Genomic DNA, 26379 nt, shown 5'->3' on the forward strand with positions numbered 1-26379 from the left:
AAGAAATCTCAGAAATACAATAGATTATTTAATATTAATGTGAAGTTCAAAAGGAAAAACACATACAAAAGGACAGACATAAAAACAAAACAAACACACAGACGCTACATCTAAAAAGTGCATACTAAATATTATCCCCAATGCCATCGCGTCACTTGGCACCAGGGACATTTCTTTTGCCACTTTGTATTCGGACAAGTCCTTGTATTCAGCCCATATGTATAAGTAAGTATGAATATATGATAGACCATTGCCAATATTATACATCATTTATTAAATGTGCAATAGGAGTACTCTGCATATAATTACACCTGTACAAGCACTAAATTTTTTTTTTGCCAGGCGACTGTTGTGGACATTAAATGTCAGTGTTGTCTTTCCTGAATTTTTTTTCGTACTGAATGTTTCACAAATTGAAATAATGACAGTGAGCTGTCATTTGCCATGATTCAGTAAGTCACAACGACATGGTTAGTTGCTAACAAATTCTAGTCAATGACATTTTGTATCGTACCTTTGGGATTAAATACAATTTGACCATAAACTTATGCAATTGAACTACCTACTGCATAATTTAGAACAAAGCCTGGAAGATCACCCCTTGCCCCTCACAACCCAACCCACATGCTTGTACAGATGAAATACAAAGTAATACAATATTTTCATGAGTGTACATACATACTGTACACTCAATTGCATATACTTCAAGATCATAATTTACATTATTAGTAGTTTCACACCTTGAGACAAACTGCATTATGAGAACCAAAATATGTCTGGATAACTTCAACATTTATAATATTTGTATGTCTGACATAAGCATGATCAATCAATGTACCACTGTCTGTTGTTGGCTGTGCAACACATTGTTTAAATCCTCTTTCTTCCATCAACTTTTGTACAGAAGAAGACACAAGTACATTCTCGTTAAAATCACCAAGAACAATGCTTCCACCAGGTAGTTTCTCCAATTCTTCAACCAAACTCAATAAGTTTCTTCTGAACACGTCTGCTCTGTAAGATCGAGGTCTGTAGATTATTGCTACTGTAAAATGTCCATCTTTTACATAAAATGCCATGTACTCCAAATTTGTGATGCACAGATTCAAGAGTTCAATACACTCATTACTACTGACATAAACTCCTACTCCTCCATGAGCTTGATGCTTCAAATCAGTCGTAACATGGTCAGATGTATCATATGATAATGACCTAGGTTTGTGGTGAAAAACAAAACCACTTAGCCCTAATCCGTCTTCTGAATCTGCACTGGTCAACCATGTTTCTGTCAAACAAATAAAATCACTTTTTACCAATCTTTTGTCATATTTTAGGTCTTCAATGTGTGAATATATACCTTCTATATTATGCAGACTGATAGTATATGAACATTCTATATTTGAGTTACTTTCAGTCAAGGTGACAAACTTGGGCATACTTGATAAGGCAGCATCTATTTTCTCATTGCAATAAATGGCAGATAGTTTGAAGTCTTTGATAACAAGTCCACTCAAAGATTTTACCCTACTCAAGGCCACATAAGCTTGTCCAGGTGCAAATATTTTGTCTAATGAAACTACAGCTTCTTCTACTGTTAAGCCTTGTACTTTGTGTACTGTACATGCCCAAGCAAGTTTTAATGGGAATTGACGTCTGATACTTCCACTGCTGTTCACACGGTCTTCCTGGGGCATTATTGGCAAACTGTTCTCTGGTATTGATGATAACATTTCTGTTTTACTACGCAGTTTTGTTCCAACATTGTCATTATCAAAAACTATGTATACAGTGGAAGGGAATACTTCACCAGGTTTCATAGATATATAGGAAACAGTTCCAAAAACACCGTTTACTAGACCATCAGATACATCAATGTTTTTTGTTAACATCACACGAGCACCAACAGCTAAAGTTACTGTATTTGCCAAATTTGTATTGTAGATCTTCTTATGTTGGCTGTTCTGCCTAACTAGTTTCTTTGTATTAGGATCTCTACAGAAGTCCTGTGCGTTAATGCTTATCAGATCAGTACAAGAAGATTGCAGTTTCATAACATTACATTCATTAACTTCTTTATTGGTTGCAAATATGTGAATACCATTACCATCTTCGCCAGTTTCGCATTGACGAAGCATGTTCACTGCACTAGTGTCCAAGTCATCTGATTTCTTTTTTCTTCTGATAACATTTAGTGTTTCAGCAAATGCATAGTCTTCTTGTCTCACAATATCTGTCAATTCAGCAATAGAGAAATAATCATTCCATAGGTCAACACCTTCATTGTTAAAATACAGTGCCTTCCCTTTCACTGGTGGTAACTGATAGAAATCACCCACTGCCACCACAGAAACACCTCCAAATGGAGAATAATCGCCACTTTGTTTAATCTGTCTCAACCTCCCATGAATATAAGCAAGAAGCTTCTTATCCACCATTGAAATCTCATCAATAATAAGAATCTGCAAACTACCAAGCTTTGAACGTAGTGTGTTTATTTTCTCTTCTCCCAGTGGCTGGTATGGTAGTTTGGCATCAATTGCTATTGAGAAAGTACTGTGTATAGTTGTTGCATCTATATTGAAAGCAGCAACACCTGTTGGTGCAGTCAACAAAACAGAAATGTTGTCAGGATTTGGCAATACACGGGAAAGAATTCTAGAAGCTTCATAATATAAAGCTTTGATTAAATGAGACTTCCCAGTACCTGCACCACCACACAAGAACATATAAAATGCTTGTATACTCTGATCTGTGCTTTTATTTAAACACCATTGTCGTACTGTGTAGAATATGTCCCGCTGCTTGTCATTTAATGATCTAAGCAATATTTTAGCATCATTTCTTGACATTCCACATTGATGATGCACTTCTGCACATGGAATAGTCTTGTCTTTTTCCAGCAAATCTGGAACTGATTCATCATTTTCTCCTTCTTCTGATAAGGAAATTTTATTCCCCATTTCCTGACATTGCAATCGTTCCATTTCAGACTGGGAATGAATCTGCGCCCAGGCATCTTCTAAAGGAGGACATGCTTCCAGAATTTGCTCTGCTGCATCTATTTCATCAACCTCTTTTTCAAAAAGTGCTCTGTTTCTGTCAACAATAGCTTTCACAGTTTCTAATGTTTTGCATGCATACTTTACTGCACCAGTTTGATAGAAATCTTCGAATGAATCAAAGTTGCATGGTTTCAACTGAATGTCAGTTCGATGAGGCAGAAACAGTTGAAGAATGCTTTGATAATACTTCTCTGGATATTTGAAGGGTGAAAATCGTGCATACCTGACAACTGCTTTATTGGTTCGAGTTCTTTTTCGCACATAGCCAAGACCATTTTGAAGTTTAACAAATGCATTGTTTGACTTTGTATTCCCCATGATCTCTGATGTTGAGACCACTCTATACTCTGAAACAAAACTAGCAAGGCATAGATTATCAAATATTTCTTCATTTGGTCTACTCTTATAACGATCTAATAGGCTAGTCATCCAGATATCTTCTTTATTCAGGTTACCATCTTTATTTTTCATTTGCAGTACCCGAAGAGGTAAGCTCATTTTGATGGGATTGTCCCCTGTTGGAATGAACTGAACTTTTCTTGATCCTTCTTTTAACCTCAAATTGCATACTCTATATACAGCCTCTTGAGCACTAACTTCTCTGTTTGTTAGATATACACCTCCTAGCTGTTTCATTGCCATTTTTGCATCTATATTTCCGTCCTTTGAAGCTTCTTTCTGTGCATGATCCAACAACAAACCCATTTCTCTTTCTGATTTTGATATATAACTAATAATGTACACAATGCAACTGTAAGCATCTACGACAAATTGTATGTCCATATTTGCATTCCAACAACGCAACAGGTCTTTATTATATTGGTTTACCCAAACATCATTTGTTTGCCTTTTCAAAATTATACTGGTTTTCTTTGTTAACTTTGAGCTTGCTTTTTCAAATAGCTCCTGAGATACCCCAATACTAGTAAACAAGGACTCAACTGTTGGATAGCTCTTCTCCGGGTTTGATAGCTCATTCCATATTTTTGTCAAAATTGCTTTTGCTTCATCTGTAGTAAGTAATTTTGGAACTTGTTTCGAGTCACCTTGGTCCATTTCTGTATAATCTGCATTAATATCATTACACTCAGGATTCACTTCATCTAACAAATTAACATTGACATCTGCAGTTTCAGTCACAGCCTTATCAACTCGTGCAATGAATGTTTGTTTGGAAGGAGGTCGCGGAAAATTAAACCTACAAGAAGTACCTTGCTTCCGACAACTTTTAGAATGTCGCATACTATGTTTCTGAACACTGTTTACAATCTCGAAGAGTTCATCATCACATTCTTCAGATGGAATTGCACAAGTAATATATTTGTCAACAAATTCTGTTACTTCTATGTCCTCATTATCATCCACTTTTGGTGCATCCTTAACCCAAAAGAGACAGTGTGTGTGCGGAGATCCGCGTTGCTGAAACTCAACTCTATAAAAGTAATCTACAATTTGTCCAATGGGCTCTGCGGGTGACATAATTACATGTTTTAAAAAACAATGAAATCTATGATCAAACATTCGAGCGGCTGTCACAGGGTTGTTTCTCAATATGGCACATTTTTCAGACCAATCAAGCTCCTCAATTGTGCGTGTATCACCTTGCTCACTTAGAATAGCCTCTATAAATTCAGGCCACCTCATATCAGCTGAACTAAAACTGCAAAACCACGTAGGTATTCCCAGCTGCCTTAACATAGCAAATAAGTCTTTTTGTGTGCTTTGCCAAAAAGGTGGTGTTCCTCGAATTGGCTTGAGAAATTTAAAACCTTCATCATTATTCAAGATTTCTTTGAGTGACTGTGTATCAGTGAGAGTAGCAGCAGTTACTGTTTTACCACATGCTTTTCCAGACCCTTTTCTTAATGCAATAGACACATTTGATACAACTTGTTGCACCTCTGATAGATACTGAGCATAAAATATGAAATCAGTGTTTTTTGCAAATCTACTATCTGCATTCATTAGCAGAATATGGAGATAACGAGCAAGTGTTATTCTTTCATCCCGTTTATCATAAAAAGTTGGTGAGCCTGTTGGATACAAAGCAGGAAAAGATTTGGCTTCATTGGTTTCATCCATCAACATCTGTACTGGATTGTTTCCCTCAGCAGGAGCCACACATTGAATGGTGTCATAATGATGGTCAAGAACTTCCTGAGCTATATCAACAGGTTGAAGACATGTATCAAAAAACATTCCCTGCTGTTCTGTAACCTGTTCTTCATGCTCTGTATCACTGTTTTCATCGTCTTCATTTACTGAACCAATCTCATTTGAGGCATCATTTTCATTATGTGGCTCATTCTCTTCAATAGTTTCCAATAGGGGATTCCTCCAATTTTCATTGAAACAAATATCATTATACCATTTGTTGTTTGTCTTGAGATAGTGCAAAGCATTCTTTATATGAACATCGTTTACAAACTGATACTGATAGTGTCCTTTATAAGTGAGTTTCCTTTTTAATTTAACTCTGATCATTTGATCATCAGACTCAAATCTTGGTAAAATAGATGTTACCTTCTCAACATTTGAAGGAACGCATACAACAGGCCCATGGACACCATTTTGACCACCCTTTGGTAGAGCTAACATTTTCATAAATGGAATGTGCAAACTAATCAAGTGTTGTTCAAGGGAATTCAGGCACTTCAATTCCTCTGGAATAGGTATTACACACAGATTATTTGCAACAGCTTCCGCTGGCATTTTCCCTTTTAGAAGTTTTCGATGACAAGTGAAACATATCCATAATCTGCAATGTTCTTGTCTCAGATACAGACAGTTATCATCACACGTGTTGATACATTCATGAACATAATCTTTGGTAATACACTTTTCAGCTATAGATGATACATTCCCTCCTTTATTGAAGTACATCTCTTGTTTACAAAAAAGAACTTGATCTCTGAAAAGTCGTCGATGGCAAACTGAACAGACATACTTTGGGCCATTCACAATCTCATTCCTAAAGGTATTTGTAACTTTATCTATGTTTTTCATAGAATTCACTTTGGACTGTCTGGTGGCAAGCACTCTCAATTTAGTCTCCTCCCTGTTTCTTTCATTTTGAGCATACTTTTGAATACTTTGTTGTTTTACTGCTGTTTGGTGACTTTCATTGTGTGCATACTTTTGAATACTGTATTCCTTTACTGCTGCTCGATGACTTTCATTTTGTGCATACTTTTGAATACTTTGTTCCTTTACTGCAATTCTGTGACTTTCATTTTGTGCATACTTTTGAATACTTTGTTCCTTTACTGCAACTCTGTGACTTTCATTTTGTGCATATTTTTGAATACTTCGCTCCTTTACTGCAACTTTGTGACTTTCATTTTGGGCATATTTTTGAATACTTTGTTCCTTCAATTCTGCTTTATAAGCATTATTTTTTCTGTACCTAGTAATTATTGAAATTTTCTTCTTCTCTTGAAATTGATCATCAGTGTGATATCGTTCTACTTCTTTTTTCAATTTCCACTTTTTTGCTATGCTACTGTGGTCATCAGCTGGCTTTTCACATTGCTTAATTCTCTTTTTCAGATGATAAAGCTTTCTTCGAAGCCTATCATTTGCACGCTTCCCTTTTCGTTTTAAAATTTGGCCTACATGTACTGATGATGTACAAGTATCTGTTGACACTTTCTTTTCACATTTATGTTGTTTATTTGATATTTTCTGATCAATAGTATGGTCTGATAAATTATGTCCAACATTTTGTAAATTTCTCTTACGTCTACCCACTTCAGAAATAGTAGACGAGTTAGTATTATGTGTACACACAGATGTCAATACTCCTCGCATCTTTACACACTCAACAACTTCATAGTGGATCTCCATACAGTGATTCAAGTATATCCCTTTTCCATTATTGATGATGTTCTTGTCGATTTGAGTGCTTGAATATTTTAGCCATCTTCCTTGACTAAATGTGTAAATATCTGTTCTTAAAAGATGAGCAGCTGCAACTATTTCAACTTCTGTAGCCCATATTCGCAAATTCTCCATTCTCGACTTGACTAAGTAATCACTAACCGACTTGTAACCTGGTCTTAAATGACCATAAAACTCAGTAGCATTCTCTTTTAGGTGATTAACAATAGCCAACCTTATTCTCTGGTGATTATTTTCATTACCAGAAAGTGCATATGACAGAGCTCTAAAAAAGCAATTACCATCCTCTTTTATTGATTTACTTCTACATGGCTCACCAATTTCATTACACTGATCACTATATACAACTTCTGTCTTTCTAATATTTTTAATACCGAGTTGAAAGCACAAACTTTCACACAGTTCTAAACTCAAAGGAGAAAACAACAATGGAATATGATCAGTACTAACAACTAACACTTCATCTTCAGACTGACATTCCATATACTCCTCAACATTAGCACTTATACCAGTAACTTCAAACTGAGTGTTTACGCTAACATGCATGGATACTGCAAGATTACAACAATGCTCATACACTACCTCAACATTCCTGCATTGTAATAGTACACTCTTTCCATCTGGTTCCACCATTCCCTTGGAATCCCTTGCATGAGGATCAAAAATCCAGTATGTGTCACCATTCTTCAATACTGAAAATGCTGCACCTCCAAAAATAACAATACAAGCATCATGATCTCTTAAGGTTATTTCAAGTGCAACATTAAATGCCATGAGAGGGGCATTAAAATCACCACTTTTTCCTATAATACCTGATAAAGATTCTGCAATATTCAATGCAAATCTTAAGTCAAATAACTCTATTATTTCTGGTAATTCAGTCACTAAAAGGTATGCATCATTACATGTTGAGGATTTTTGCAAAAATCCGTACAATTCATTTCCTGTTCGCAATATGGTATCGAGATCAAACGAATCCCATGAAAACACAAGTTTTATCTTACTATAGAGTATAGATACTAAACTGTTTGCAACACACTGCCGTCCACTGTTGTATAGAAACTGAGGGTGACCTTGATTAAAACTACCTTGAACTGAAACTAGAGCATTTATTTTATTACCTGTTGTCTTGTAACAATTGATAATTTCCTTCTCAAATGATTCCTTTGCTATGTTCTCTATCACAGTTTTATTCTGTCTTGCTTCATTTGTTCTATTACTTTGTTCCCGAAGGATGTCATTCATTTCATTGATTGGAAGGACTATGCCCATATCTGGTGGGTCGGTGCCCAAAATAGGTGGGACAATGCCCAAAGTTGCTGGGACGATGCCCATATCTGTTGGATCAATGTCCAAGTCTGGTGGGACGATGCCCGTATCTGTTGGGTCGATGCCCAAGTCTGTTGGGACGATGCCCAAAGTTGCCGGGACGATGCCCAGGGTTGATGGGACGATGCCCAAAGTTGGTGGGACAATGCCCGAAGCAGGTGGGACGATGCCTAGAGCTGCTCTTTTTTTCATTGCTTCTTTTCTTCTCCAATTCTTTTTTCTCGGCATCTAAACAACAAAATAATATAAATAGTTAAATATATGTAACACAAAATTGAGTCACATACAGATCATTAAATTACTGAACAACTATTCTGTAAAAAAATAAACACATTTATTGTTCATTAATTAGTGTGTGCTTTAGAAACTGAAGAATGTACATGTATTAACAAAATGTATACAACATACATTATGGGAAGTGTTGCAGTGCAAATTAGGGATGAAATCCAGTAGAATATTGACTTACACTAATTTTTTCATAAATTCAGAAGTGATTAACCACTGAAACAAAAATGTTTACATCATAAAACATAGTTGAACTTTGGTGACCTTGCCCTTTGTTATATAATATAATTCCCTTTAACATAGTTTGTTTCAATATAAATATACATTGTCATAATTAATTTTGAATACAAAAAAGTTTTGGGGTTGAACTAACAGTGGGGAATCAGTCTACCGAATGTCCTTTAAAGATGTAAATATCTTACAAAAACATTTGTGCCTTATTTGTTTAATTATTTTAAGGGACATAATTTCCAGCTTTATTCAAAGTAATTCAGATATTTTAGTATAAAAACAAATGCCTCATTGCAAAAAAAGTGCTGCATTTAGACGTGAATAGATTCATAAAACATGCAAGATAACAGAAAATCTTAGCTGGCTTTTGTTCAAGTATTTTGTACAGGTGTCTGTCAAAAATTAATGATTCACTGAGACAAATATGAACTGCCTCATTGTGTGACTACTGTATTATATGAAAAGTAAAAAAAAACACCCTTTATGAATAGCTATCATGTTGCAAGCTCTGCTTTGTATGCTAATCAACTTAAATAGTTAGTTGGTGTCCAGTGGAGGGAGAAGTCAACAGTACTGTTGCCTCCTGAGAACCTACATCTTCAAACACTGCAATCTTTGTTTGAAGTGAGTTTTTAAACTAGTATTATAAAAACTCTATCATTCTGTTCTAATAGCTGAAACATATTCCTGTGAGTTTTCATTTGTCAAATGAACTGTTTGTCAAATACAGAATACATATATTTTAGAACAATTTTCTTTTTAAAATGTGGATGAAATGTTTTGCTTTTTATGTATTTTTTATGTATTGTTTTTGATTTGATAACTTTGAACTAAACAGATTTTCTATTAGCTTCAGATCTTGATCAAAGTTTGGCACCCAGTTCATAGGAGTGCTTATATTGTTTTTCTGACATCTTGTTTTCTGTAAAGATTTATTGGTAGGTTTGCAAATGTGTATCAGACTGTGCAATCTCTCCATGAGTTGGTTTTGAAACCCAGTAAGGAATTCTGAGATACATTACCAAGGATATTATTACAAGATAAATCATTTGCTTCATTGAACACATACAACAATGCATATTTCCACTGAGATCAGTGACCTTTGATGTGTATCACCAGTGATCAGTCAAGTAGAAACAGTCAAAATATTTTATCAGTTTTTCTCAATTTTTGCATGATATTTTCATACAGGACATCTGTTGTTCAAACTCAGGGAAGACTTTATACTGATGAACAAGGTGACCAAGTTTGATGAAGTTAGGAATAGAATTAGTAAAGTTATCATGCACACAATAACAATTATTAACGACGACGACAACGCCGGACAAAAATTTTCCCTTAATATACCTTTCCCTTCCATCTTTGATGGTACGGGCAAGGTAAAAAGGCATAGCCAGAGTAATACCAATAGGAAATACTTTTTTATACACTGGTTTCGGTGAGAAAAATAAACATTTTTATTGATAAACATAAAACAATCTAAAGCTGCCAAATTTGTAATGGCCATCACCACAATGTTGACATTATAACCATAGCATATATGCTATATACTGATATTTTACTACTGTAATTCACCAACAAGTGAAAAAAAAATGGTCAAAAGATGGTTAAGTCCAATTTCCAAAGGGGGCCCTTTTGTTGAATTCCAGTTTCGACAAGTCAACCTTAATTACAGTAAAACAACAAATTACTTGTTTCACTGGGCAAATTTTCTAATACATCATTATCTTCAAAACTAAGCCTAAAGGCCTCTGATTAAAATGTTATATGTTATTCATCGTAACAGTCAAGATGAAATGAACAGTCAGTGTACACCATTCTGTATTTAGAAGTGTATGTGTACCAGAGGTATCCATACACTCACTCCACTACCAACAGTGTATATGAAATGAACAGACAGTGTACACCATTCTGTATTTAGAAGTGTATGTGTACCAGAGGTATCCATACACTTACTCCACTACCAACAGTGTATATGAAATGAACAGTCAGTGTACATCATTCTGTGTTTAGAAGTGTATGTGTACCAGAGGTATCCATACACTCACTCCACTACCAACAGTGTATATGAAATGAACAGTCAGTGTACATCATTCTGTATTTAGAAGTGTATGTGTACCAGAGGTATCCATACACTTACTCCACTACTAACAGTGTATATGAAATGAACAGTCAGTGTACACCATTCTGTATTTAGAAGTGTATGTGTACCAGAGGTATCCATACACTTATTCCACTACCAACAGTGTATATGAAATGAACAGTCAGTGTACACCATTCTGTATTTAGAAGTGTATGTGTACCAGACGTATCTATACGCTTAGTCCACTACCAAGGGTGTTTACATGACAGTGAATATGAAACAAACAGTCAGTGTACACCATTCTGTATTTACAAGTGTATGTGTACCAGAGGTATCCATACACTCACTCCACTACCAAGGGTGTTTACATGACAGTGAATATGAAATAAACAGTTGGTGTACACCATTCAGTATTTAGAAGTGTATGTGTACCAGACGTATCCATATACTTACTCCACTATCAACAGTGTTTACATAACAGTAAAAATGAAATGAACAGTCAGTGTAAACTATTCTGTGTTTAGAAGTGTATGTGTACCAGAAGTATCCATACACTTACTCCACTACCAAGGGTGTTTACATAACAGTGTATATGAAATGAACAGTCAGTGTACACCATTCTGTATTTAGAAGTGTATGTGTACTAGACGTATCCATACGCTTAGTCCACTACCAAGTGTGTTTACATGACAGTGTATATGAAATGAACAGTCAGTGTACATCATTCTGTATTTAGAAGTGTATGTGTACCAGAGGTATCCATACACTTACTCTACTACCAACAGTGTATATGAAATAAACAGTCACGAGTACACCATTCTGTATTTAGAAGTGTATGTGTACCAGACGTATCCATACGCTTAGTCCACTACCAAGGGTGTTTACATGACAGTGAATATGAAACGAACAGTCAGTGTACATCATTCTGTATTTAGAAGTGTATGTGTACCAGAGGTATCCATACACTTACTCCACTACCAACAGTGTATATGAAATAAACAGTCACGAGTATACCATTCTGTATTTAGAAGTGTATGTGTACCAGACGTATCCATACGCTTAGTCCACTACCAAGGGTGTTTACATGACAGTGAATATGAAACGAACAGTCAGAGTACACCATTCTGTATTTAGAAGTGTATGTGTACCAGACGTATCCATACGCTTAGTCCACTACCAAGGGTGTTTACATGACAGTGAATATGAAACGAACAGTCAGTGTACACCATTCTGTATTTAGAAGTGTATGTGCACCAGAGGTATCCATACACTCACTCCACTACCAAGGCTGTTAACATAACAGTGAAGATGAAATGAACAGTCAGTGTACACGACCATGTGTTGCGCATTTTGTTTGACAATTACAACTATACACTCACCTTTGAAAATGTAGATTATCATAAACTGAAAAATGATAAAATAATATGAAGTTAGTTCCATGTTAATATATTTGTATATTACTAGTAAACATAATTCACTGTTAATTTGTAATTTATGCAAAATTTGGAATTTATAATTCACCACTGCTAACATAAAAGCACCACCAAGAACAAACTTGTTACCATGACAATAAAAAAAACTAAGTTTTCCCAAGTTAAAATACAGCCATACAGTCAACTTGTATTGGATGTAGCTCTGTTTTGATCTAAATCACATCAGAGATCAACCAATGACTCTCATTACCACCAATACAGTCAAAATAAAAACCTGTGATCAATTCTCTTCACAAACACACACTCACAAGAGATTTACAAATACATTATATAGTACTTTCAATGTAAAATAACAATACATTTGTGCATATATTTAGTGCCATAATAGGGTGTTAAAGCCTTCACAAGCTGACAAGTAACTGAGATCAAACTAACTTGGTGGTAAATGTTGTTTAATAAAATAAAAACCATGATCATTTGAACACTGCTATTACAAAACTGGTACAAAAAATACATTTCAGGCAAAAGTATTCAAAAATCAGTTTTTTGGCTAATGCCATGGCAGTGTTCAGCCAAGGATTTTTTTCCAAATAGTAACATTACATTCTGCCTGTCAAGTATGAACAAAATCAGCCAAGCCAAAAAAATCACAGAGGAACTAAAAAGTTGTTACGGTACTAGTGAACAGTAACCCCAACTTTGGGGTCAAATTTCTCAGTAATGAACAAAAATTTAAATAATTACTTTGTGCCCACACTCAAGCTGAATATACTAAGCTACATCCAAGATGTTTTATCCTAAATTTGTAAAAAGAGATACAATGTACACTTGGTGCAAAGCTATCAAAAAATCAGTTTTTTGGCTATTGCTATGGAAACAATGGGCTACAATATTTATTCAGCTTTTACCTTCTAACTAGAACGAAAATGTGAAAAAACCAGACCAAACCAAATAAATCACAGAAGAATTAATACTAGTATGTGAAAACACTGTAAATCACACATACCACACACACACCTAGTGAAGCCAACATAATATATTGTAATTGTTCACAGTAATTGAACACTACAAATGAGCAAAAAAATAGCTATAAACCACATTCATGGCAAGTATTGAAATGTTTTATAACTAATATACATTTATACACATATATTAAATTGAAAATAAAATAAATTATCCTACATCTGTGTTGTTTCTTGGCTTCATACATATAAGTAAATAATGATTTGAAAATGACATTGTCAAATATTCGGAGCAACTAGAAAAGTGTGAGACAAGTACTGTATTATTTATTATATATTATTCATTATTTATATTAGTCTCAATCCTTGCGACACGTCAAACTATAATGTTTATGTTCAAACGGTCAAAATGTAAACCAATGGCAACAATTGTAATTCGGGCCGCCATGTTTGTTTTCGCCGACGTGTCGCATTATACAGTCTACAGCAGAATCGACTTTTCCAAAACTTTAGCTACAATCATTGAACATAGAAACGGTGAAATCAGTCAAAAAAAATCCTTAAATATGATGTGCATGTCAGCTTCGCTGTTAACAGTGACACGATGTGATTCGGGTCATCGTCACTTTTGCTGACGACCATTTTTATCAAGTCACGACGCTCAAATTGAAGTTCCAGCCGTGAACAAATAAAAAAGTACGATTTATATCAAATTTTACCATATAATTTTCCAGGAGTATTATATTGGCCACTGATTCACATTAAAATAACAAATGAAAATTACAACATAACAATAATTCAATTTCTAGACGAATACAAATGACCAAAATACTACTCACCTCTTTTATAAGCATGTACAAACTTGGCCGCTTGGTGGCGCAATTGCATCAAATTACCTTTCGTGTTCTCTTACTCAGGCTAAACATATAGAGTGGACATCTATGAACTCAGTGTAGACAGGTACAAAAGATGGTGTAAGGGAACGAGCACAGAGAAGTGGTTTACATCTCATTGAGAAAAACGAGCGTAGGGGACCACTTAAACTTACTCAATAGAAAGTTGAGATAGGCGGTAAGAATAGTAAATAGGGGTGGGTAGGGAAGTATTAGTTGATAGATGTCCCCTACCACAGCCCTGTGTACGCCCATAGACAAAATCCGGGACTGAAAATTATAACTTTTTAAATGAAATACCATGCCCAGGTACCAAAGATGATGATCCAGCACTCCCACTTCGGAGTTCAATTGTGCATGAAATCGGCTACTTTGCCCTAAAAGGGGGTAGCAAGGGGAATAGTTGGTAGACGTTACAGCAAATGAAAACGGCATTTTACGTTTTTACAGGGATGTTAAACTTCCATTTACAGTAAAAAAAAAATAGGTTTTTACTCTTTACAAATAAAGCAAATTCCTAATGACATTATACATTTTTATAATATTTTTGATAATTTGAGTTTAAGAATCACAATTGGAAATTACGACGTCTAATTTGAAAAAAACAATATCTTTGTACAAATTACGGACGAATAAAATAACTGATTACACTTCACACATTGATCATGTCTACGAACGTACGTTTTTTTTTATTTATTCAAATTACATTATTACGAAAATAAAAACAATTGATTACAGCTTACGAAAATACCCCTTGCCAACCCTCTGTGAAATATTGTTTTGCATCTCATTTGCATAATTTTGATCGTATCAAAATTCCACGCCATAATTTTGAAGAACATCATACATACTACAGATTAATCAAAGAATCATGAAAGTGCGACCAGTAGTTTTGGAGCAGTTAATTTATGAATATTTTTCATATTTTATATAAAATAGTCAGCAATGTTGCATTATGGGAAAGGGGGGAGGGCCTATATATGATACACATTGAATTGACATATATTGAGAACTATTGTATATACAAACATGGAACTAACGCTATATTGAAGACATTGGACAAGAGAATTGACCAAAATATTGGATGACCATATATGGTCATGCAACTCATTAAATATGCATGTCTCTAATATCTCAGGCACTACTGCAAGTACAAACATGGAACCAACGCTATATTGAAGACATTGGCCGAGAGAATTGACCAACATATTCGATGACCATATATGGTCATAGAACTCATTAAATATGCATGTCTATAATATCTCAGGCACTATTGCAAGTACAAACATGGAACCAATGCTATATTGAAAACATTGAACAAAAGAATTGATCAACATAGTGTATGACCATATATGGTCATAGAACTCATTAAATATGCGTGTCTCTAATATCTCAGGCATTATTGCAAGTACAAACATGGAACCAACGCTATATTGAAGACATTGGACAAAAGAATTGACCAACATATTCGATGACCATATATAGTCATAGAACTCATTAAATATGCATGTCTCTAATATCTCAGGCACTATTGCAAACACAAACATAGAACCAATGTTATATTGAAGACATTGGACAAAAGGATTGACCAACACATTCGATGACCATATATGGTCATAGAACTCATTTAATATGCATATCCATAATATCTCGAGCACTTTTAAAGATAGAGACATGTACCCAAACCTATACTGAAGGCATTGGACAAAAGAATTGACCAACATTTTAAATTACCATATATGGTCATAGAACTCATTAAATATGCAAGTCTCTAATATCTTAGGCACTGTTACAAGTAGGAACATTGAACCAATGCTATATTGAAGACATTGGACAAGAGAATTGACAAACATACCTGATGACTATATATGGTCATAGAACTCATTAAATATGCATGTCTCTAATATCTCAGGCACTATTGCAAACACAAACATGGAACCAATGTTATATTGAAGACATTGGACAAAAGAATTGACCAACATAGATGATGACCATATATGGTCATGGAACTCATTAAATATGCATGGCTATAATATCTCGGACACTATCACATATACAAACATGGAACCAACGTTAATTTGGAGGGCTATTGCAAACAGTCATACATGGCCATGCATTGCATGTGACTTGGCCATGTGCCATGGTCTTGAAAACCGGTGATTGCTGCTATGCAGCTATATTTATTATTATTATTATTATGATTCCGCCTAAATTTTTGGTCACGCTTTATGTCAACACCGTTGGATCGATCAGTTTCATACTTGCCACAATGGTAAAGCTGTATGAGATCTGGTGCATATCCTAAGTTCAGACACATAGGTCACATGACCAGGCCGCCATCTTGGATTAAAGGCGAAATTTTCAATGCCGAATTGCGCACCTTTCTGAGGGTCTGAGTGCTCCAATTTTTTTATGATAGTAGTAGTGCGACAAGGGCTACAAATTTCATCAAAAAAATCTTTAGCGGTCACGTGACTTTTTTTTTTAGAATTTTTTTAAATTTTGTTTTGCATCTCATTTGCATAATTTTCGACAAATCAACTAACCATTAATAACTTTGAAAGACCATATGACATAGTATTTAATTCCAATATATGGAAGTCCAGGCGAAAAGCCGTTTTTTATAAGAAGATTTTAGAATGTTTTTTCATATTTTTTGTTCTTTTATATGGTCACGTGACCTCATTTAATAGACATAATTGCAATATCTCAAGCACTGTTACAGATAGGAACATGCAACCAGTGCAATATTGAAGTGATGGTACATGAAATTCTACTAACAAACAAGATGACCATATATGGTCATGTGATCTCATTAAATAGGCATAAATGTAATATATCAAGCACTGTTACAGATAGGGACATGCAACCTGTGCAATATCGAAGCTATAAGACACGAGATGTGACTAACTAATGTGATGACCATATATGGTCATGTGACTTCATCAAATATGCATAAATGTAATAACTCAAGCACAGTTACAGACGGGAACATGCAACCAGTGCAATATTGAAGTGATGGTACATGAAATTTTACTAACAAACAAGATGACCATATATGGTCATGTGACCTCATTGAATATGCATAAATGTAATATATCAAGCACTGCAAGAGTTAGGGACATGCAACCTGTGCAATATCGAATCTATGGAACAAGAGATGTGACTAACTAATGTGATGACCATACACGGTCATGAGACATCATTAAATATGCATAAATGTAATAACTCAAGCACTGTTACAGACGGGAACATGCAACCTGTGCAATATCGAATCTATGGAACAAGAGATGTGACTAACTAATGTGATGACCACATATGGTCATGTGACCTCATCAAATATGCATAAATGTTACTACTCAAGCACTGTTACAGATAGGAAAATGCAACCAATGCAATATTGAAGTTATTGCACAACAGAGCTGACAAAAACATCTGATGACCATATATGGTCATGGGACATCATTAAATATGCAAGATTGTAATACCTTAAGCACTGTTACAGACAGGAACATGCAACATGTTTAGTATGAAGGCCATGCAATTTCCTTTAATATATTATTGTCAATGATGCTGATTTTGGAACGCTGCTAATAAGTCAGTGGGCTCGAAACCCGACATTGCTGCAACGCAGCTATATTTAGGGTTTCGAGCCCATTTGGTCGAAACCCTTTTGTAATTGTTCCGTTTATTAGGGTTTCGAGCCCATTTGGTCGAAACCCTATTGAAATTGTTCCGTTTATTATTATTAGGGTTTCGAGCCCATATGGGTCGAAACCCTATTGTAATTGCTATGTTTATTATTATTCTTATTATTTTTCCGCCGTTTTTTCTAAGCACTGTAACTTGAAAAATAATGCTGCAATTTATTTGCTATTTTGCATGCTGATAAAGGGCCATGAGTTGTGGTGCATACTCAAAAAACAGCTATGTAGGTCACATGACCTGGCCGCCATGTTAGGTAGAACACAAACCGAAAGTGCTCAATTGCACCACTTTCTGAGGGTCTAGGAACTTCCGGTTTTTTTGTGTGGCATCATTGGCTCATGTCTAGCAAATATCAGCAATAAAATCTTTAGCGGTCATGTGACCTTGGCCGCCATATTGGATTTTCCGAAAATTGACAAAAAACTTTTAAAATCTTCTTCTCAAAAATGGCTCTTTCATGTGATTATACATTTGCTTTGCAGCACCTATGGGCATAGCCCTACAAAGTGACTGAAGCAGATTTTTGAAAAATTGCTTCCTTTGGCAGCCATCTTGGATTTAGTAAAAAGTGAAAGTACGCTATAACTTATGAACAATTTGCCAGATTTAAACCAAAGTTGGCATACAACATCCCTTCAATAAGATGATTATGTGTTCATAAAAATATTTCCCATGATTCAAGTGGTTTTGGCGGCCATATTGAATTTATCAAAAAATTGCAAAAAACCTCAAAAAATTATCTTCTTAAAAACTGCTTGTTTGTTTGACAATCAATTTAGCATATAGTATCTCTGTTGATAGCTCTACAAAGTTACTGTAGCAGATTTTCGAAAAATGGCTTCTTTTGGCAGCCATCTTGGATTTAGTAAAAAGTGAAAGTACACTATAACTTATGAACGATTTGCCAGATTTAAACAAAACTTGGCATACAACATCCGCTCAATGAGATGATTATGTGTTCATGGAAATATTTCCCATGATTCAAGTGGTTTTGGCGGCCATGTTGAATTTATCACAAAAATTCAAAAAACCTCAAAAAATTATCTTGTTAAAAACTGCTTCCTTGTTTGAAAAGCAATTCAGCATATAGTATCTCTGTCGATAGCTCTACAAAGTTACTGAAGCAGATTTTCGAAAAATGGCTTCCTTTGGCAGCCATCTTGGATTTAGTAAAAAGTGAAAGCACGCTATAACTTATGAACAATTTGCCAGATTTAAACAAAACTTGGCATACAACATCCGCTCAATGAGATGATTATGTGTTCATGGAAATATTTCCCATGATTCAAGTGGTTTTGGCGGCCATGTTGAATTTATCACAAAAATTCAAAAAACCTCAAAAAAATATCTTGTTAAAAACTGCTTGCTTGTTTGAAAAGCAATTTAGCATATAGTATCTCTGTTGATAGCTCTACAAAGTTACTGAAGTAGATTTTTAAAAATGGCTTCCTTTGGCAGCCATCTTGGATTTAGTAAAAGAGAAAAAGTTCTATAACTCATGAACTATTTGTCCTTGCATTAAGTTTATCATATTCCTGTGAAATCAAATCCATATGTTGTGTAGTTTGTCTGCTATCTTGCGTTCTAGACATGAAACGTTCGTCAAATAATCACATCGAGCAAGTGCAATTTGTCATGAGCCACGCAGGCTCGAAACCCGTCATCGCTGCTATGCAGCTATATTTAGGGTTTCGAGCCCATTTGGTCGAAACCCTATTGTAATTGTTCCGTTTATTATTATTATTATTATTATTAGGGTTTCGAGCCCATTTGGTCGAAACCCTATTGTAATTGTTCCGTTTATTATTATTATTATTATTATTATTCTTCCGCCTGAATTTTTGGTCACGCTTTATGTCAACACCGTTGGACCGATCAGTTCCATACTTGCCACAATGGTAAAGCTGTATGAGATCTGGTGCATATCCTAAGTTCAGACACATAGGTCACATGACCAGGCCGCCATCTTGGATTAAAGGCGAAATTTTCAATGCCGAATTGCGCACCTTTCTGAGGGTCTGAGTGCTCCAATTTTTTTATGATAGTAGCAGTGCGACAAGGGCTACAAATTTCATCAAAAAAAACTTTAGCGGTCACGTGACTAATTTTTTTCTAGAATTTTTTTAATTTTCTTTTGCATCTCATTTGCATAATTTTCGACTAATCAACTATCCCTGAATAACTTTGAAAGATCATATGACATAGTATTTAATTCCAAAATATGAAGTCCAGGCGATAAGCCGTTTTTTAGAAGAAGATTTTAGAATGTTTTTTCATATTTTTTTTGTTCTTTTATATGGTCACGTGACCTCATTTTATAGACATAATTGCAATATCTCAAGCACTGTTACAGATAGGAACATGCAACCAGTGCAATATTGAAGTGATGGTACATGAAATTCTACTAACAAACAAGATGACCATATATGGTCATGTGATCTCATTAAATATGCATAAATGTAATATATCAAGCACTGTTACAGATAGCGACATGCAACCTGTGCAATATCGAAGCTATAAGACACGAGATGTGACTAACTAATGTGATGACCATATATGGTCATGTGACTTCATCAAATATGCATAAATGTAATAACTCAAGCACAGTTACAGACGAGAACATGCAACCAGTGCAATATTGAAGTGATGGTACATGAAATTTTACTAACAAACAAGATGACCATATATGGTCATGTGACCTCATTGAATATGATTAAATGTAATATATCAAGCACTGTAAGAGTTAGGGACATGCATCCTGTGCAATATCGAAGGTATGGGTCAAGAGATGTGACTAACTAATGTGATGACCATATATGGTCATGTGACTTCATTAAATATGCATAATTGAATTATCTCAAGCACTGTTACAGTTAGAAACATGCAACCTGTGCAATATCGAAGCTGTGAGACAAGAGATGTGACTAACTAATGTGATGACCATATATGGTCATGTAACTTCATCAAATATGCATACATGAAATAACTCAAGCACTGTTACAGACATGAACATGCAACCTGTGCAAAATCGAAGCTATGGGACATGAGATGTGAGTAACTAATGAGATGACCGTATATGGTCATGTGACGTCATTAAATATGCATAATTGTAATATCTCAAGCAGAATCACAAATAGAGACATGCAACATATGCAATATCGAAGCTATGAGACAAGAGATGTGACTAACTAATGTGATGACCATATATGGTCATGTAACTTCATCAAATATGCATAAATGTAGTAACTCAAGCACTGTTACAGATAGGAACATGCAACCAGTGCAATATTGAAGCTATTGCACAACAGAAGTGACTAACATATCCGATGACCATATATGGTCATGTGACCTCATCAAATAAGCATAAATGTAATAACTCAAGCACTATTACAGACGGGAACATGCAACCTGTGCAATATTGAATCTATGGAACAATAGATGTGACTAACTAATGTGATGACCATATATGGTCATGTGATCTCATCAAATATGCATAAATGTTATATCTCAAGCACTGTTACAGATAGGAACATGCAACCAGTGCAATATTGAAGTTATTGCACAACAGAAGTGACCGACACATCCGATGTCCATATATGGTCATGTGACATCATTAAATATGTATGATTGTAAAACATTAAGCACTGTTACAGACAGGAACATGTAACATGTTTAGTATGAAGGCCATGCAAATCCATTAATATATTCTTGTCGATGATGCTGGTTTTGGAACGCTGCTAATAAGTCAGTGGGCTCGAAACCCGACATTGCTGCAACGCAGCTATATTTATTATTATTATTCTTCCGCCTAAATTTTTGGTCACGCTTTATGTCAACACCGTTGGACCGATCAGTTTCATACTTGCCACAATGGTAAAGCTGTATGAGATCTGGTGCATATCCTAAGTTCAGACACATAGGTCACATGACCAGGCCGCCATCTTGGATTAAAGGCGAAATTTTCAATGCCGAATTGCGCACCTTTCTGAGGGTCTGAGTGCTCCAATTTTTTTATGATAGTAGCAGTGCGACAAGGGCTACAAATTTCATCAAAAAAAACTTTAGCGGTCACGTGACTTTTTTTTTTAGAATTTTTTGAAATTTTGTTTTGCATCTCATTTGCATAATTTTCGACAAATCAACTAACCCTGAATAACTTTGAAAGATCATATGACATAGTATTTAATTCCAAAATATTGAGTCCAGGCGATAAGCCGTTTTTTATAAGAAGATTTTAGAATGTTTTTCCATATTTTTTTGTTCTTTTACATGGTCACGTGACCTCATTTTTTAGACATAATTGCAATATCTCAAGCACTGTTACAAATAGGAACATGCAACCAGTGCAATATTGAAGTGATGGTACATGAAATTCTACTAACAAACAAGATGACCATATATGGTCATGTGATCTCATTAAATATGCATAAATGTAATATATCAAGCACTGTTACAGATAGCGACATGCAACCTGTGCAATATCGAAGCTATAAGACACGAGATGTGACTAACTAATGTGATGACCATATATGGTCATGTGACTTCATCAAATATGCATAAATGTAATAACTCAAGCACAGTTACAGACGGGAACATGCAACCAGTGCAATATTGAAGTGATGGTACATGAAATTTTACTAACAAACAAGATGACTATATATGGTCATGTGACCTCATTGAATATGCATAAATGTAATATATCAAGCACTGCAAGAGTTAGTTACATGCAACCTGTGCAATATCGGAGGTATGGTCAAGAGATGTGACAAACTAATGTGATGACCATATATGGTCATGTGACTTCATTAAATATGCATAATTGAATTATCTCAAGCACTGTTACAGATAGAAACATGCAACCTGTGCAAAATCGAAGCTATGTGACAACAGAAGTGACTAACACATCCGATGACCATATATGGTCATGTGACCTCATCAAATATGCATAAATGTTATATCTCAAGCACTGTTACAGATAGGAACATGCAACCAGTGCAATATTGAAGCTATTGCACAACAGAAGTGACTAATACATCCGATGACCATATATGGTCATGTGACCTCATCAAATATGCATAAATGTTATATCTCAAGCACTGTTACAGATAGGAACATGCAACCAGTGCAATATTGAAGCTATTGCACAACAGAAGTAACTAACATATCCGATGACCATATATGGTCATGTGACCTCATCAAATATGCATAAATGTAATAACTCAAGCACTATTACAGACGGGAACGTGCAACCTGTGCAATATCGAATCTATGGAACAAGAGATGTGACTAACTAATGTGCTGGCCATATAAGGTCATGTGACCTCATCAAATATGCATAAATGTTATATCTCAAGCACTGTTACAGATAGGAACATGCAACCAATGCAATATTGAAGTTATTGCACAACAGAGCTGAAAAAAACATCCGATGACCGTATATGGTCATGGGACCTCATTAAATATGCAAGATTGTAATACCTTAAGCACTGTTACAGACAGGAACATGTAACATGTTTAGTATGAAGGCCATGCAATTATCTTTAATATATTATTGTCAATGATGCTGATTTTGGAACGCTGCTAATATGTCAGTGGGCTCGAAACCCGACATTGCTGCAACGCAGCTATATTTAGGGTTTCGAGCCCATTTGGTCGAAACCCTTTTGTAATTGTTCCGTTTATTATTATTATTATTATTATTATTATTATTATTCTTCCGCCTAAATTTTTGGTCACGCTTTATGTCAACGCCGTTGGACCGATCAATTCAGTACTTGCCACAATGGGAAAGCTATATGAGATCTGGTGCATATCCTAAGTTCAGACACGTAGGTCACATGACCAGGCCGCCATCTTGGATTAAAGGCGAAATTTTCAATGCCGAATTGCGCACCTTTCTGAGGGTCTGAGTGCTCCAATTTTTTTATGATAGTAGCAGTGCGACAAGGGCTACAAATCTCATCAAAAAAAACTTTAGCGGTCACGTGACTTTTTTTTTTAGAATTTTTTTAAATTTTGTTTTGCATCTCATTTGCATAATTTTCGACAAATCAACTAACCCTGAATAACTTTGAAAGATCATATGACATAGTATTTAATTCGAAAATATCGAGTCCAGGCGATAAGCCGTTTTTTATAAGAAGATTTTAGAATGTTTTTCCATATTTTTTTGTTCTTTTACATGGTCACGTGACCTCATTTTTTAGACATAATTGCAATATCTCAAGCACTGTTACAGATAGGAACATGCAACCAGTGCAATATTGAAGTGATGGTACATGAAATTCTACTAACAAACAAGATGACCATATATGGTCATGTGATCTCATTAAATATGCATAAATGTAATATATCAAGCACTGTTACAGATAGGGACATGCAACCTGTGCAATATCGAAGCTATAAGACACGAGATGTGACTAACTAATGTGATGACCATATATGGTCATGTGACTTCATCAAATATGCATAAATGTACTAACTCAAGCACAGTTACAGACGGGAACATGCAACCAGTGCAATATTGAAGTGATGGTACATGAAATTTTACTAACAAACAAGATGACTATATATGGTCATGTGACCTCATTGAATATGCATAAATGTAATATATCAAGCACTGCAAGAGTTAGTTACATGCAACCTGTGCAATATCGGAGGTATGGGTCAAGAGATGTGACTAACTAATGTGATGACCATATATGGTCATGTGACTTCATTAAAAATGCATAATTGAATTATCTCAAGCACTGTTACAGATAGAAACATGCAACCTGTGCAAAATCGAAGCTATGGGACATGAGATGTGAGTAACTAATGTGATGACCGTATATGGTCATGTGCCGTCATTAAATATGCATAATTGTAATATCTCACGCATAATCACAGATAGAGACATGCAACCTATGCAATATCGGAGCCATGTGACAAGAGATATGACTAACTAATGTGATGACCATATATGGTCATGTAACTTCATCAAATATGCATAAATGTAATAACTCAAGCACTGTTACAGATAGGAACAAGCAACCAGTGCAATATTGAAGATATTGCACAACAGAAGTGACTAACACATCCGATGACCATATATGGTCATGTGACCTCATCAAATATGCATAAATGTTATATCTCAAGCACTGTTACAGATAGGAACATGCAACCAGTGCAATATTGAAGCTATTGCACAACAGAAGTGACTAACATATCCGTTGACCATATATGGTCATGTGACTCATCAAATAAGCATAAATGTAATAACTCAAGCACTATTACAGACGGGAATATGCAACCTGTGCAATATCGAATCTATGGAACAAGAGATGTGACTAACTAATGTGATGACCATATATGGTCAGGTGACCTCATCAAATATGCACAAATGTTATATCTCAAGCACTATTACAGATAGGAACATGCAACCAATGCAATATTGAAGTTATTGCACAACAGAGCTGAAAAAAACATCCGATGACCGTATATGGTCATGGGACATTATTAAATATGCAAGATTGTAATACCTTAAGCACTGTTACAGACAGGAACATGTAACATGTTTAGTATGAAGGCCATGCAATTTCCTTTAATATATTATTGTCAATGATGCTGATTTTGGAACGCTGCTAATATGTCAGTGGGCTCGAAACCCGACATTGCTGCAACGCAGCTATATTTATTATTATTATTCTTCCGCCGTTTTTCGGTCACGCTTTATGTCAACACCGTTGGACCGATCAGTTCCATACTTGCCACAATGGTAAAGCTGTATGAGATCTGGTGCATATCCTAAGTTCAGACACATAGGTCACATGACCAGGCCGCCATCTTGGATTAAAGGCGAAATTTTCAATGCCGAATTGCGCACCTTTCTGAGGGTCTGAGTGCTCCAATTTTTTTATGATAGTAGCAGTGCGACAAGGGCTACAAATTTCATAAAAAAAAACTTTAGCGGTCACGTGACTTTTTTTTTTAGAATTTTTTTAAATTTTGTTTTGCATCTCATTTGCATAATTTTCGACAAATCAACTAACCCTGAATAACTTTGAAAGATCATATGACATAGTATTTAATTCCAAAATATTGAGTCCAGGCGATAAGCCGTTTTTTATAAGAAGATTTTAGAATGTTTTTTCATATTTTTTTGTTCTTTTATATGGTCACGTGACCTCATTTTATAGACATAATTGCAATATCTCAAGCACTGTTACAGATAGGAACATGCAACCAGTGCAATATTGAAGTGATGGTACATGAAATTCTACTAACAAAAAGATGACCATATATGGTCATGTGATCTCATTAAATATGCATAAATGTAATATATCAAGCACTCTTACAGATAGGGACATGCAACCTGTGCAATATCGAAGCTATAAGACACGAGATGTGACTAACTAATGTGATGACCATATATGGTCATGTGACTTCATCAAATACGCATAAATGTTGTATCTCTAGCACTGTTACAGATAGAAACATGCAACCTGTGCAAAA

General features: G+C 35.2%; 1 protein-coding gene and 1 long non-coding RNA gene across 2 annotated transcripts; both read right to left on the bottom strand.

Annotated features, from left to right (window-relative positions):
- Positions 1–734: 734 nt before the first annotated feature.
- LOC146726073 (uncharacterized) lies at positions 735–8483 on the bottom strand. The gene has a single exon (XM_085496291.1). The coding sequence runs from the start codon at positions 8481–8483 to the stop codon at positions 735–737; it is 7749 nt and encodes a 2582-aa protein (XP_085352417.1).
- A 3-nt stretch (positions 8484–8486) lies between these two features.
- Positions 8487–14165, bottom strand: LOC146726074 (uncharacterized). The gene is made up of 3 exons (XR_014928662.1): positions 14125–14165; positions 12270–12294; positions 8487–8519 (listed from the first exon to the last, which is right to left on the bottom strand). It is a non-coding gene; the product is annotated as an uncharacterized LOC146726074 (long non-coding RNA).
- Positions 14166–26379: the final 12214 nt, after the last annotated feature.

The sequence above is a fragment of the Saccoglossus kowalevskii genome, unplaced genomic scaffold (assembly GCF_978046115.1).
Source record: "Saccoglossus kowalevskii unplaced genomic scaffold, keSacKowa6.1 SCAFFOLD_86, whole genome shotgun sequence".
Classification (NCBI taxonomy): Eukaryota; Metazoa; Hemichordata; class Enteropneusta; family Harrimaniidae; genus Saccoglossus; species Saccoglossus kowalevskii.

Bases quoted from the DNA above. Each gene is read 5' to 3' on its own strand.
- LOC146726073 (XM_085496291.1), bottom strand. From the start codon at position 8,483: ATGAAAAAAAGAGCAGCTCTAGGCATCGTCCCACCTGCTTCGGGCATT.